The sequence below is a fragment of the Hypanus sabinus genome, chromosome 23 (genome assembly GCF_030144855.1).
Source record: "Hypanus sabinus isolate sHypSab1 chromosome 23, sHypSab1.hap1, whole genome shotgun sequence".
NCBI classification, from domain to species: domain Eukaryota; kingdom Metazoa; phylum Chordata; class Chondrichthyes; order Myliobatiformes; family Dasyatidae; genus Hypanus; species Hypanus sabinus.
Window position 1 is genome coordinate 21,338,734 of NC_082728.1, and position 13,412 is coordinate 21,352,145.

Below are 13,412 nucleotides of genomic sequence, written 5' to 3' on the forward strand. Positions count from 1 at the left end.
GAGCTCAAATACAGTGCTTTCAATCGGGAACTGTTGGTGCTATACCTGGCAATCTGGCATTTCGGGTACTTCTTAGAAAGTAGGCCCTTCACCACATTCACGGACCACAAGCCACTTACCTTTAAGTTCACAAAGATGTCCGATCCCTGGTTGTCCCGCCAGCAGCGCCATCTGTCCTGCATCTCTGAATACGCGACGGATGTCCGGCACGTCTCGGGTAAGGACAATGTCATGGCGGATGCGCTGTCTCGCCCTAACATTCATGCCCTTTCCCAAGGGGTAGACTTTGAGGCGCTGGCAGAGGCGCAGCAGGCAGACGAGGAGATCCCGAGTTACAGAACCGCAGTCTCCAGTTTGCAGCTCCAGGACCTCCCCGTAGGCCCAGGTGAGAGGACCCTACTCTGTGACATCACCACCGGCCAGCCCCGTCCCATCATCCTGGCACCTTGGCGGCGACATGTTTTCGACTCTATTCATAACTTGGCGCACCCCTCCATCCGGACAACCGTCCGGATGGTCTCCAGCAGGTTTGTTTGGCATGGACTCCGCAAGCAGGTCAGTGAATGGGCCAGAACGTGCATGCACTGCCAGATGGCCAAGGTGCAGCGGCACACGAAAGCTCTGCTGCAGCAGTTCCACCCCACCCACCGGCGTTTCGACCATATTCATGTGGATATCGTGGGCCCCCTGCCAGTGTCGCGTGGAGCACGGCACCTCCTGACTATTGTGGACTGGTTCACAAGATGGCCAGAGGCGATCCCGCTCACCGACACCACCTCCAAATCTTGCGCCCGGGCACTGATCGCCACCTGGGTATCCCGCTTTGGTGTACCGGCCCATATTACCTCCGACAGAGGCGCCCAGTTCACCTCCAGCCTGTGTTCAGCTATGGCCAGTCTTTTGGGGACTCAGCTGCACCACACTACTGCCTACCACCCACAGTTGAACGGACTAGTGGAGCGTTTCCACCGTCACCTGAAGTCGGCCCTCATGGCCCGCCTGCGAGGAGCCAACTGGGTGGGCGAGCTTCCCTGGGTCCTACTCGGCATCCGCACGGCGCCCAAAGACGATCTGCACGCCTCGTCGGCCGAGTTGGTGTACAGCGCACCCCTGGTCGTCCCAGGTGAGTTCATACCAGCCCCAAGGGGGCAAGAGGAAGAACCTGCAGCAGTCCTGGGCAGACTACGTGAGAGGCTCGGTGACCTGGCCCCCATACCCACTTCGCAGCATGGGCGGAACCCGACCTGCGTACCCAAAGACCTGCAGAACTCTAAGTTTGTGTTTGTACAAAGGGGCGGGCATCGGTCACCGCTGCAATGGCCCTACGAGGGGCCATTTACCGTGCTCCGGAACAACGGGTCCACGTTCGTGCTGGACATTGGGGGGAGAGAGGAGGTTTTCACGGTGGACCGACTCAAACCGGCCCATGTGGACCTGGCGCAACTGGTCGAGTTTCCGGCACCGTGGCGCAGAGGCCGACCTCCCAAACAGGGTCCGGCCCAGACTGTGGACATTGGGGGGTGTATCGCCGGTTCTGGGGGGGGTGGTTATGAGGCAACCCACTTCCTAGCGCTCTCGAACCGGCTCACAAATAGCCAGCGTGCAGGCACACAGGCCAGGTCTGCAACAAAGGGAAAAAGCCTGCGGGGGTTTGTGAGTACGTGTCCCTTGGAGCATCCGCGCCTGGGGAGAGCGGGATGAGGGAGGCTTTAAAGCAAGGCTGCGAAGTTCGAAAAAAATCATCTTTAATTGCAGTTTACTGACTCCGTGTCGTTATTTTAGCACTGCATGTAGCACACCACTACAGCACCATCAATAACTCTCTCTGAAACGTGAAGGCGAGATATCGGCTTTTATTGACTGGAAGAAAGAACAAGCAGTAGTTGACCACCATACTACAGCCTGGAGACTGAGGGCCGGGCTCAGGCCTCAATCGCCTTTATACCGGGGTCTGTGGCAGGAGCCACAGGAGCAGTCAGCAGGGGGCATGTCCAGACAGGTATATGTAGTTCACTACACCAATTCAGCTAATTCAATGCATTTTTATCTATGTGACTCCAAGATGGAATAAGGAAACTCAATAATTATGTCGTCTACTTCCGTGCTGTACATCCTCACCGACACATGGGAAACTTGTATGGAGTTAAGACACAGATTAGCCACGACCACGCTGAATGGCAACACAGGCTTGAGAGGCCATTTTCCTGCTCCAATGTTAGAGAATGTTGTAAGACCACAAACTCTTAGGGGCAGAATTAGGTCATTTGGCCCATTAAGTTTGCTTTGCAAGTCCATCAAGGATGTTTCATTATTCCTCTCAACCCCATTCTGCCACTTTTTCCCATTAAACTTCTATACCTTTACTAATTAAAAAGCTATCAACCTCCGTTTTAAATATACCCAATGACTTGGCCTCCACAACTGTCCATGGCAATGAATTCCACAGATTCACAACCCTCTGACTAAAGACTTTCCTCCTCATCTCTGTTCTAAAGGGATGTCCTTCTATTCTGAGGCTCAGTCCTCCCCTATGATAGGAAACATCCTTTTCACATCCACTTTATCTAGGCTTTTCAATATTTGAGAGGTTTCAATGAGATTCCCTCATTCTTCTCAACTTCAGTGAACATTGGCCCAGAGCCCTCTAACACTGCCCGCATGTTAACCCTTTCATTCCCAAAATTATTCTTGTGAACCTCCTCCAGGCACCCTCCAATGACAGCACATCCTTTCTTAGATAATGCCTGTGGCACACTGGTTTTGAATGGTCTTAAAACAGCTGTCTAAAAGATGCATTTAATCATCCATGTAAGCTAATGATAAACCAAACACGCTTCTCACAATATGTCCTCTAAACTTGTAGGCAGGTCAAAAAAGTCGCACCATGTCTGATACCTTACCATTATGATCTGAAATCCTAGTTCAAGGCCACTGTTATGCGCTGGAGATTCAGGTTTAATTTTGTGAATGAATATTCCTGTTGCATTCCCGCCAATTATTTCAATCTGATCCAGAATGTCATCTCCATTGAATTCAAATAAAGAAGTCCCTCTCATTGACTTTGCTTGTGAAGGTCCAGGAAGAAAAGGCCTGTAGTATAAATGAAATCACAAAAATCCCAAGGGTTGAATTTGGTGCTCATGGAAAATTTCCACACCTGTTACTTTAATTTCCACTTATTTTGCAGGAATAAATAACACCTTAATATACATCGAACAGAGCTGTTGTCAGTTATTTTCAGTTTCTCACAGTGAGGGTAAAGCCTCTTTTAAGAAAAAAAATACAAATTTCATGTGAAATGTTGTAATACCACATAAACTTCAAGTTCAAGTTTACTGTTGTTCAACCTTAGACATGCATACAACAAAACAAAACAAGGCGCGAAAGTGGGGCCAAGGTGCAAAATACAGCACATATGGTTAAGAATGAGTCCAATAGGGTCTTGAGATCATTAAGAAAAATGTGTAAGACAAATATATGCACCATTTGTTGGACCCAGAGAGGCAGCTGAGACTATCTTACTCTATTACTTGGCAATACTTGGGATTATTTTTGAAAACTGGATAATGCAAGGGACAATAATGATTCTGCCTTCCCTTTTGATGGATATACTTCAATTGATCTCCTTTGCTTCTGATAGGAAAGTGATTGTACAAGGTTAAATCTTTTGAGAGGCTGGAAACATCACTTACTGAAGGTGCGTTCAATAAATTTCCGAAGTTGAGCTATTCAAGACAGCAATTTTTTAAATAAATAGGAAATTAAAGAGAAGTCTATTGCTAGAAAGTTCTGTTTTTCTTTATGTATCTTGCTAGGCAGATATGGAGAATCTATTTAGCTAAAGATGACCATAGTATTCATTTATCCAAGGTGACGCCAGTAACCATGCTATTCCACAGTAAATCCGCACAATGTTAGTTATTGTAGATTTTACTATATTGTCCACTTACATGGCCATACATAGAGAACAATATCATTGTGGTAGACATGGAATATGTAACTTAAGATAATCCCCAGAAATATCTATGGTACAAAACCTTCAGTGATACAACCTTTAGTGATTTCTTCATTGTAAGAATGAAAAAAATGTTTCTCTGACAATGGATGTTAAAATATTTTATCCAAGTACAGTATATGGGAATTAGGGAAGGAAAATGGAAGTGGGCAGAACAGATGGGTGGGGAAGCTGGTATTATGAAATCTTTCCTTATTAAGCGCTGTTATTGTTCTGCATAAAATAAACATTTGTTCCCCTCATTGATACACAAGAAGAAATTTGAAAAATACAAGAAGAAATATATTTAAATGAATGAAAATGAATTGTTACCGGTCTTGCCCAGATGATGGATTGGCTCCAGTTGGTAATCTTTGAGTGGGTGAGTCAGACAGTTTGATTGGTACTGAAATGAATTTGACAGAATTTAGATATGATTTATGTGAATGTTTAAATGCTACATTGTACTTACAGCTTCAGTCCAGTTTCTCTAATGTAAAAACAAATTGCAAACTTAACTCTGGTCTTCTCCTATCATTTCACATTTCCCCCTCCCCCTCCTTCTTTCAAATCTCTTACTATCTTTCCTTTCAGTTAGTCCTGATGAAGGATCTCGGCCTGAAATGTCGACAGTGCTTCTCCCTATAGATGCTGCCTGGCCTGCTGCATTCCACCAGCGTTTTGTGTGTGTTGCTTGAATTTCCAGCATCTGCAGATTTCCTCGTGTTTGCAAACTTAATAAGTGTATTTATTCTCACAAACTTAACCATTCATAGTTTCCTTAGCTCTAGTTAAATTCTAACTAAATTCAGTGTGTACGTTCAAACTGTGAACGCTTTCTTTGTGGCTTTTGATCAGATGACCGAATTGCTTCTAGTTTTAACTTTGAAGGTGCATTCTCCAGCTCTAAGTGATGCTATCACTATTTGGCTGTAAAGCAGAAAATATCAAGCACTGCAGCTTAATGTCACACCCATGATTACACAAGTTATCTGGAACTGTGAAATATATATCAACACTTGGGCACTGCAGAGATGCGTTGTAACGAGAAAGGATGTGGCTTTGTGCTCAGGGTTCCTCACTTAATCTTTTACTTGAAAAATTGCTAAACAAGGTGTATTCAGCAGGGTTCTATGGTAAAGCTGAATGTGGGTCAGGAGTTTGCCAGAATTAATTAGCAAGATAGTGAGGTGTACTGAGTGGAGCAGCTCATTGGCAAGCTGCACCGAGTACTGATCAGCAGTGCAGTTTGCTACAGATTACCAGGGACGCCAAGGATGTAATATATGGATCGATTTACTTTAGAGCAATGACCCCACCCCCACTTTAGCACTACATATTGTGCTGTTGTCTACGCAGGCACATTGCTCTCTCTCTCTCTCCCTCTCTCTCTCTCTCTCTCTCTCTCTCTCTCTCTCTCTCTCTCGCTGCAATGTGAATACACCAGTTAAAGCCATATTCAACTGATGTGTATTTGTGCACAGACACAACAAATCGGCTACAAGTATGAACCTGAGTGTCACGAACTGCACCAACAACTACAGCGTGATTACCGGATGAAACAGGAAGAGTTAAACAGTACAGAGAAGGCCATCATGGGTGCCAACAAAGGTGTGAGTTCACTGCATCGAAACATTGAAGTCAAAATAATGTGGCGATGGTTTTACTTGGGAAAGCCAATAGCGCTATTGAAGGCTGGGAGGGTATATTGAGATGGTGGAACTGTATTGCGATGCAACGTAGAGGCGCAAAAGAAAGACCCTAAGCTTCTTAGCTTAATGGGCTCAAGAAAATACCATCTCTTATGCAATTTAGTAACCACTGAAAAGCCAGCAAGCAAGATGTTTGATGAAATTGTTACAATTTACAGAATCACTTGAGCCCTAAACTGCTGGTAATAGCTGAGAGACAGACTTTACGAAAGGAACATGTCAAAGGATGAAAGCATTTCTGAAGACGTTGCAACACTCCACAAACTTTTCCAGTACAGTCACTTTCTGATGCATTAAGGGACATGCTTGTATGTGGCATACATAGTCAAAGAACTCAAAAGAGGCTACTGTCTGAAAGAGACCTATCCTTAGAACAGGCATTGACCATTGCAATATCGTTAGACACTGCAGCAAAGGATGCAGCAGAATCATAGAACAGAAAGTTAGAATGTGAAATGCACAAAATGTCCCTGAATGGTGCAAAAAGCCAAAAATGTTATCAATGTGGCAAATCCTCCTGTGGCACAAGTGACTGTTGGTTCAAAGAAAAAAAGACTACAGAAAGTGTCACGGACAAGATCACATAGAGAGTGTGTGCAAGGCAGACAAAAAGCACAACAGAATGAAACATCTCAAATACAAAACTAAGCAAATGCATAAAGCTACCGAATGTAAAACAGAATCAGATGTCGAAGAGTGAACTGTCATGCCTCCTCTACTTTTCTTCCTACTAGCATCATTAATATAAACAACATTGTACTGTGTATTGGTAATCACACAAAATGCTGGGGCAGCTCACAGGTAAGGGAACATCTATTGAGGAAAATGAACAATCAATACTTCATGCCAAGAACCTTCAAATGGACTGATGATAATGATGAGGATCTCTTATAACACTGTACTATGTCTATTTAAACTTTAAGGGCTCTTTCTCAAAACAGCTCAGGAATTTGTTCTTCTTTCTTGGAAGAGGAGAAGATGTGACAAAAGGAAATGGGAGGAAGCTGAACACCTTTTCCTTGTGGTGGTGGGGGGGGGGGTGTTAGTTCTGGCCATATTAGGAAGAAGGAGGTTGGAGATGGAGAGGAGAGACAAGGCTGTGCTAGTGATCACACTGATCGTGGTGCACACTGGATTTAAAGTGCCAGATTTTTAGATGAGTAATCCAAGTTTACCAGTTACCTCTTCACGCATCACATTGCTTCCATTGTGGTCCTGGGTGCAGGCATTTGGCAGGGAGCTGGCTCCTAACTGTTTGCCGAGATCCTGTGCAGAGATTGATTGACTTAAGCACAACCGGCTGGCTATGACCCCGAATGGTTTGATCGTAACCACACTGGTTGTCAAATAGTTAGTAGCATTACAGGATGCTCTGAAAGGAGTGCAAAACCAAGCAACAGTTAAGCTTGTTTCCATAATTAGAAAAGAGGCCTCGGATCAAAAATATGACTGAATAAAAACATGAAAGATCTTCAGCGTTCATTTATGAATAATCTTAGAAAAATGCTATAAAATCAGAGTAAGTCAGGATCAAATTTCTGAATTACAACCTTCTCAACTTTCTTCACCATTTCCTCCAAGTATCTAGAGCCTCAGATTGTCCTGGACTCACAAGTGGAAAAGTTGCTCAAATTATCTCAAAAACACACAGAGCATGTTCAAAATACCCTGCTTGTCAGGAAGCAGTGATGGAGAAGTAACACTTCAGGTGGATGACCTGTTATTAGAACTCCATTTACTTGGGATAGCTTCCATGAACTGTTCTTGACAACCAGAAGGAATAGTAATCTCAAAGGCAGCAATAAACTCAAACTCAGATTCCTAGGACACATCATGCGGAAATATGAACCAGAAAATCTCATACTCTCTGGAAAGACTGAGGGGAGCAAACCTAGAGGAAGACCTCGGCTTATGTACATCAAAAGCCAAGCCAGGTGGCTGCACATCGAGGAAATGGAAGTCATCCAAAGAAAGAGGGATAGATCTGTATGGAAAACCATTGTCACCAATGTTCACATCCGATATGATACCTAGACAGACAGGCCTCAAATGAGAGGTTATGTACAATTGTTCCTTCACCAAAGAATAGTTGTTGCTGAGAAATTCCAACTGCTAAAATTCTCTCATTCTTGGCTGATGAGAATTTGGAACCATTATTGTATATCATGCTTTCCTCTGAGTTACAATAAACTCAGTTGCAGATGCACAAAACTGCTACTTTCACCCACTGATATTTCCTTCTTTATCCCACAACTATATCTTCCATGAATCTTTAAAAGCCAAAAAGGCTCAAGATCTGAGCAAGTGTAGAAATTAAGCCAGAGGATGGAGCTTTCCAGGAAATTAGCTCATTATATGTTAATATAAGTCAGGATTTAGGAGAATGTTGGTTGATCGATTTCAGCTGGAATAAGCTACGCAATGCAGGCATCCAGGAAAGAAAAAGATAAGAAGAAATATTTTTAAAGTTATGTCCAATTCCCACTGGTATCGCGCCTACAATAAGCTTGACAAGATGTTAAAAATTCTTAGCGAACAAATGAAATAAGAATATGGGAGAAGAACCGAACTGTGTCCACAAATGAATATTGTTGCTCTCATTTTCCAATCAACATTCTGCCTATATTGTAGAAAGATGTTCCGCTGTTTGGCAATGTAAGTCACTGAGCACAGGCACCTCTTGAAATTACACATTCAAGGCTGCTGTTTGGCCAGGAATGTTTTGGTGATAATTGTCAGGTTATCAATGATCAAGCCAGGCAATACAAAACCTTCCAGATTATGAAAAGTAAGCAAGTCAATTTGGTTGCATCCCTTCCTTAAAACCTGCTCTAAAAGACTTTAACAACTCTGTGACAAGGTGCTAATATTACACGTAGACCTCGGGTCTGATTTTTAACTAAGGTGCTAAATTCTACCTTGTGGACATAATGAGTAATCCTGCATAGTGTGTTACCTGTTTTCTGTCTGCCTGTGTTATATTTTGTGTTGCTCATTTTATTTTGGGTTACAGTAATTCGTCAACGTGGATTGGGGTGTGGTAGAATCAAATAGTTATGTATTCACCTTTGGTGCTGTTACTTTAGTTCAGCTTAATTAGAGATAGGCTGAGCAGTGCTTGAATATTTTTTGTTGATCATTTATTTTGTTATTTCGCTTCTTTTGCTAACTCCACTTCTTTTGCTTCTTGTGCTAATTCTGACATTACTAATTTTGATCACTCATCATTGCTGGTTTTGTAATAAAATGATCGAATGTACTTCTATCAACTTGGAGCTCAGTTATTTGGAAGTGCGTCAGACAATGTCGAGCCTCTCACCCAGTCTCTCTGCAGCTTTTGTTTGCTTTTAAGTAACCTCTACATTTTTGGTCAACAAAGATAGTTATACCAAACAAACACCAGCAAAGGATTGCCTCTTTTGCTGAAATTGGAACCACAACTTGAGGTAGGATTATCTGCAACCTTTTGTTGATTCGTGGTGTATATTTGTGGTTTGAACACAGTTTTGAATGGTCAGCCCTATCTGTCCATTGGCGAATGTTGCTCAATCATGTGGTGTTTGCCTAAGGGTTCATTGCTTTGTTTTATTGAGGTACTGAAAGGTTATCCCAGTTTTCAACATTTGAATTGAATGTTGTTTATTTGGTTTCTGTTCAGCACCATGAATACCTGACAGTTTGCTTGCCTACGTTTGTGAATGGAATATCGCTGGTGCATTTTGCATATGTGCTATGGGCAAACAAAGGGTTCATTGCCAGTTGCACAACAAGGAGAAAGTAACATGAGTTAATCAATGCATGGAACTGATGTCAGCAATCCGGAAGTCAGTGCTGGCAAAAGAGAAATTAAGCTTACTGCCACAGCTTTGGTGAGTAAAATCGAAAGTCTTCAAAAGTAATATAAATCAAATGTGGACAAAATTAAAGGCTTAATACCATCAATTAAGGATATTCTGAAAAATTAGGAAAATGTCTTTTAAGGGCAATCTCATTTTGAGAGTTTGACTAATCTCTGTGAAGCCCTTGCTAAGCAATATCAAATACTGATCTGTTTGCTTCCCAAGGATGAACAGGAAAACAAAATAAATGTTTTTCGAGCCTTGATAGCTATGGTAATGCATTCAAAGAGGATGTGAAACAATGGTTGATCCAAATAAATTCCAGTGAAGGTCATGTTGCTGCAATAAGTGAAAATGTGTCTCACCTCCCAATAGACGATGTTTCTCAAATTCCAAGACAGGTTTTGACTATGCATATGGCAGATGACCATCACTAGATTATGTGAAACCTTTCAAAGGTGTGTCAAATGTCAGTACTCAAAGCTCTGCTGCAGGAAGAAAATCTTCTGTACTAACTACCTGCTCTGCATGCATTGAAACAGAAGCTGATTTAGCTGCATTAACGGCACAGCGATGATTATTGAAGGACAAGCATGGCTGGAAGAGCAAGAGGAATGTTTAGCTCTGGAGCTATGGAGATGGGAGGAGCAGTTACGGAAAAGGAAGGAGCAACTTAAGTTGGAGGAAGATATTGCCGCAGACATATGGTCAAGGTTAATGAGCTTTTAGTGTGGTAAGTGCTCAAAGTGATCCAGCAGCACAGTTCAATGGCATGAATTCCTATATCGAAAAGGCATAAAGAAAACATAACCACTTAATATCAAAGTGGATTCATTTGTGTCTGTGAAACATGAACAAGACCCCCAAGAGGTAATTGAGGGTATTTACTCTCAGTCTGCACTAACAGGGACTCTGAACCCATGTCATATCCAAAAGCTCAAAGGGCTCATGGGGATATTCACTTACAGCATGGAAATATCCTTGTTTCAGAGGATACAGGTCAAAACAGTGTTGTGGATATTTTTAGGAAACAAAATGAAATAACAACCTTATTGGCACAACAAATACTCATTTCATGTTTGCCTAAAGAAGTGAATTAAACCCTTGATGGCGACCCATTGCAGTTTCATGCATTCATGAAGGCTTTTGTAAACAGTATTGAAGGCAGGACTGACAAGCCATAGTGATTACCTCTAGTTCCTTGAACAGTACAGTAGGGGTCGCCCTAGAGAACCTGTCTGAAGTAGCCATCATGTCGAACGTAAGAAAGGATATGTCAAGGCTGCCAAAGGAATACTTTGGTAATGAACAGAAAACTGCATCTGCATACATGCAAAAAGCTCTTTGTTGGGCACCTATCAAATCTAAAGCCGTGAAAGCTCTTCAAGACTACAGTCTTTTTCTTAGAGGTTGTTGCAGTGCCATGGAAGAAATGCAGTACACGAATGAGCTGGACATGCCTGCCAATATGTTGATTCTCGTACAGAAATTGCCCCATGTGCTTTGGGGTAAATGGAGAATGGTGGTTTGTTAAGTGCAAGAAAGGCACAACCGTAAAACTACTTTCACCGGCTTTGTTGATTTTATTGAAAGGCAAATAGAGATTGCACGCCTAGTGTTTGGGAATATACAGGAGGCTACATCACTGGCAATAAGCAAAGGTGTGAACAAAACTCAGTCACAACTTCGTTCTGGGGCCAAAGGAAGCAGCTTTGCGACTACCGTGGCCACGGTGAGAAGCTAAAACCGAACTGGGAAGGAATGGAAGAGAAATGGTCTCGTCAGCCAAAGGGGCTTGTCTGTTCTCTGAGGGTGAACACTCAGCAGTTGAAAAGGGCTCATAGTGAGTAGATTGCCTTCTCAAAGGAAAACAGTGCCTACTTTGGCGCTTTTGTGAACAGGACACATGAGCAGAGACTGAAGGAAGCCTCTTCCATGCAAGGCGTGCAGTTTTAAGCATCCCAGCATACTTACATGGAACTTAGGAAAACAGAGGGCTATGGGTAAAGCCTAGGTAGTGCTAAGGTAGGGACATGTTCAACACAGCTTTGTGGGCTGAAGGGTCTGTATTGTGCTGTAGGTTTTCTATGTTTCATATTCACTCTGACAAAAAGGGCACAGAATCAAAATAAAGCATGAAAGAATCAGACACAGCAGTGAGTAGGGCCCTGCAACCCATGTCCTTACAGGGACTGGCCACCATTATTACAAACTTCCCATAACTCCTGTACAAGTGTAGTCTAAGAAAGGTAACTTATGCTTTCCTCGATCAAGGGTTCTGCGCAGTGGACCTAATGAACAAGCTCAACCTCACAGGAAAAAGGACATGCATTCTCATACGCACCATGGGCCAGGTGAAAGTCATGAGTAGCTACGTTGTCTCAGGATTGGAAGAGGCTAGTTTAGATGGTGAAAATTATTGTGAACTACCTAACATCGATACACAGAAAAGTATGCCCATCAATGGAGGGAACATTCCACGACAGAGGAATCTCCAGGGATGGTCTCACCTGAAAAATATCCATTTGACAGAGATTGATTCGGAAATTGAGCTGCTGATAGGGAAAAATGTCCCTAAAGCACTTAAGCCATTGCAAATGATTCGCAGTGTTAATAATGAACCTTATGAATTAGAATAATGTTGGGTTGGACTATGAAAAGAGGCAATGGTGATGGGAGAGACTGTTCACAGACAGAGCTGACAGTTAAGAGGGTCTCAGTTTCGAACTTGGATGAACTTTGGCAGCAGCATTGTGGGGCAGACTTTCCCAAATGCAGTCAGGATGAACAACCTGGTTTGTCAAGAGAAGATCACAAGTTCATGGTACCGGTGACAAATTCTGCAAAGCTGGTCGACGGCCACTAGCAGATTAGTTTTCCTTTGAGGTATGTTAACATGCCGAAACAGGAAGACTGCAGAATGGCATGCTCTAAATCTAAGGAAGAGGTCTTTAAGAAGGATTTGTCATTTCACACTGATTACGCAGCTTACATGAAAGATGTCATCTCCAAAGCTTATGCTGAGAGAGTTTCAGTAGAGGATCTGGAACACTGTGATGGGGAAGTTTGGTAGCCCACGTCATGGTGTTTACCACCCCAGAAAAGGGAAACTTCATGCCATGTTTGACTGTGGAGTGACTTTTCAGGGAACACCACGTAATGCTCAGCTCTTACAGCATTAGGTCTTACCAGCTCACAGATTGGAGACGTAACCAGATTCAGAAAAGAACCAGTGATGATCATGCCAGATATTGAACCAATGATTCATCAGGTTAGAGTACCAGTAGAAGATGCTGATCTGCTGAGGTTTCTCAGCCAAGAAACGGTGGACTTTAGAATGGTGGTATATCACTTTGGAGCAATTCATCACCAAGATGTGCCAACTTTGCTCTTAGGAATTGTGCAGAAGACAATGACGAACATTTCAGGTGTGAGATGGTGGATAAGGCTTTGCATTACTTCTGTGTTGATGACTGCCTTCTACCAGTGCCCTTTGAGGAAGAAGCGGTTTCTCCTTATTATGGTCTTATATCCATTTGTGCTAAAGGCAGGTTTTGACTCACAAAGTGCATAAGCAACAATATGTGGTAGTGGTGATATCAGAGGAGGAAAGAGCGAAAGACCTGAAGAATCTGGATCAAGATATACCTTCAGTGGAGAGAGTACTGGGTGTGCAATGGTGCATTCAATGTGATACTTTCAAGTTTAAGGTTACAATTCAGGAGAGACTACTTACCAGAAGGTGGATCCTCTCCACAGTTTGCTCCATCTATGATTGTTAGAAATCTTGAGTCTAATGGTGCTATCTGCCAAGACTATCCTACAAGATCAATGTAAGAAAGAGCTTGGCTAGGATCCCACTATATC

At 42.9% G+C, this 13,412-nt stretch overlaps 1 protein-coding gene across 3 annotated transcripts in view; it reads right to left on the minus strand.

The window, feature by feature from the left end:
* The window catches only part of card14 (caspase recruitment domain family, member 14), a 73,030-nt gene that overhangs the window by 29,203 nt on the left and 30,415 nt on the right, over window positions 1–13,412 (minus strand). For 2 of the 3 annotated variants that reach the window (XM_059948505.1, XM_059948503.1), the window contains 2 exons: window positions 4,328–4,400; window positions 2,901–3,090 (listed from right to left, as the gene is read on the minus strand). In XM_059948505.1, the coding sequence (XP_059804488.1) occupies window positions 2,901–3,090; window positions 4,328–4,400 (263 nt within the window). The remainder of the gene's footprint in view (window positions 1–2,900; window positions 3,091–4,327; window positions 4,401–13,412) is intronic. The other variant, XM_059948504.1, reaches the window with a different exon arrangement.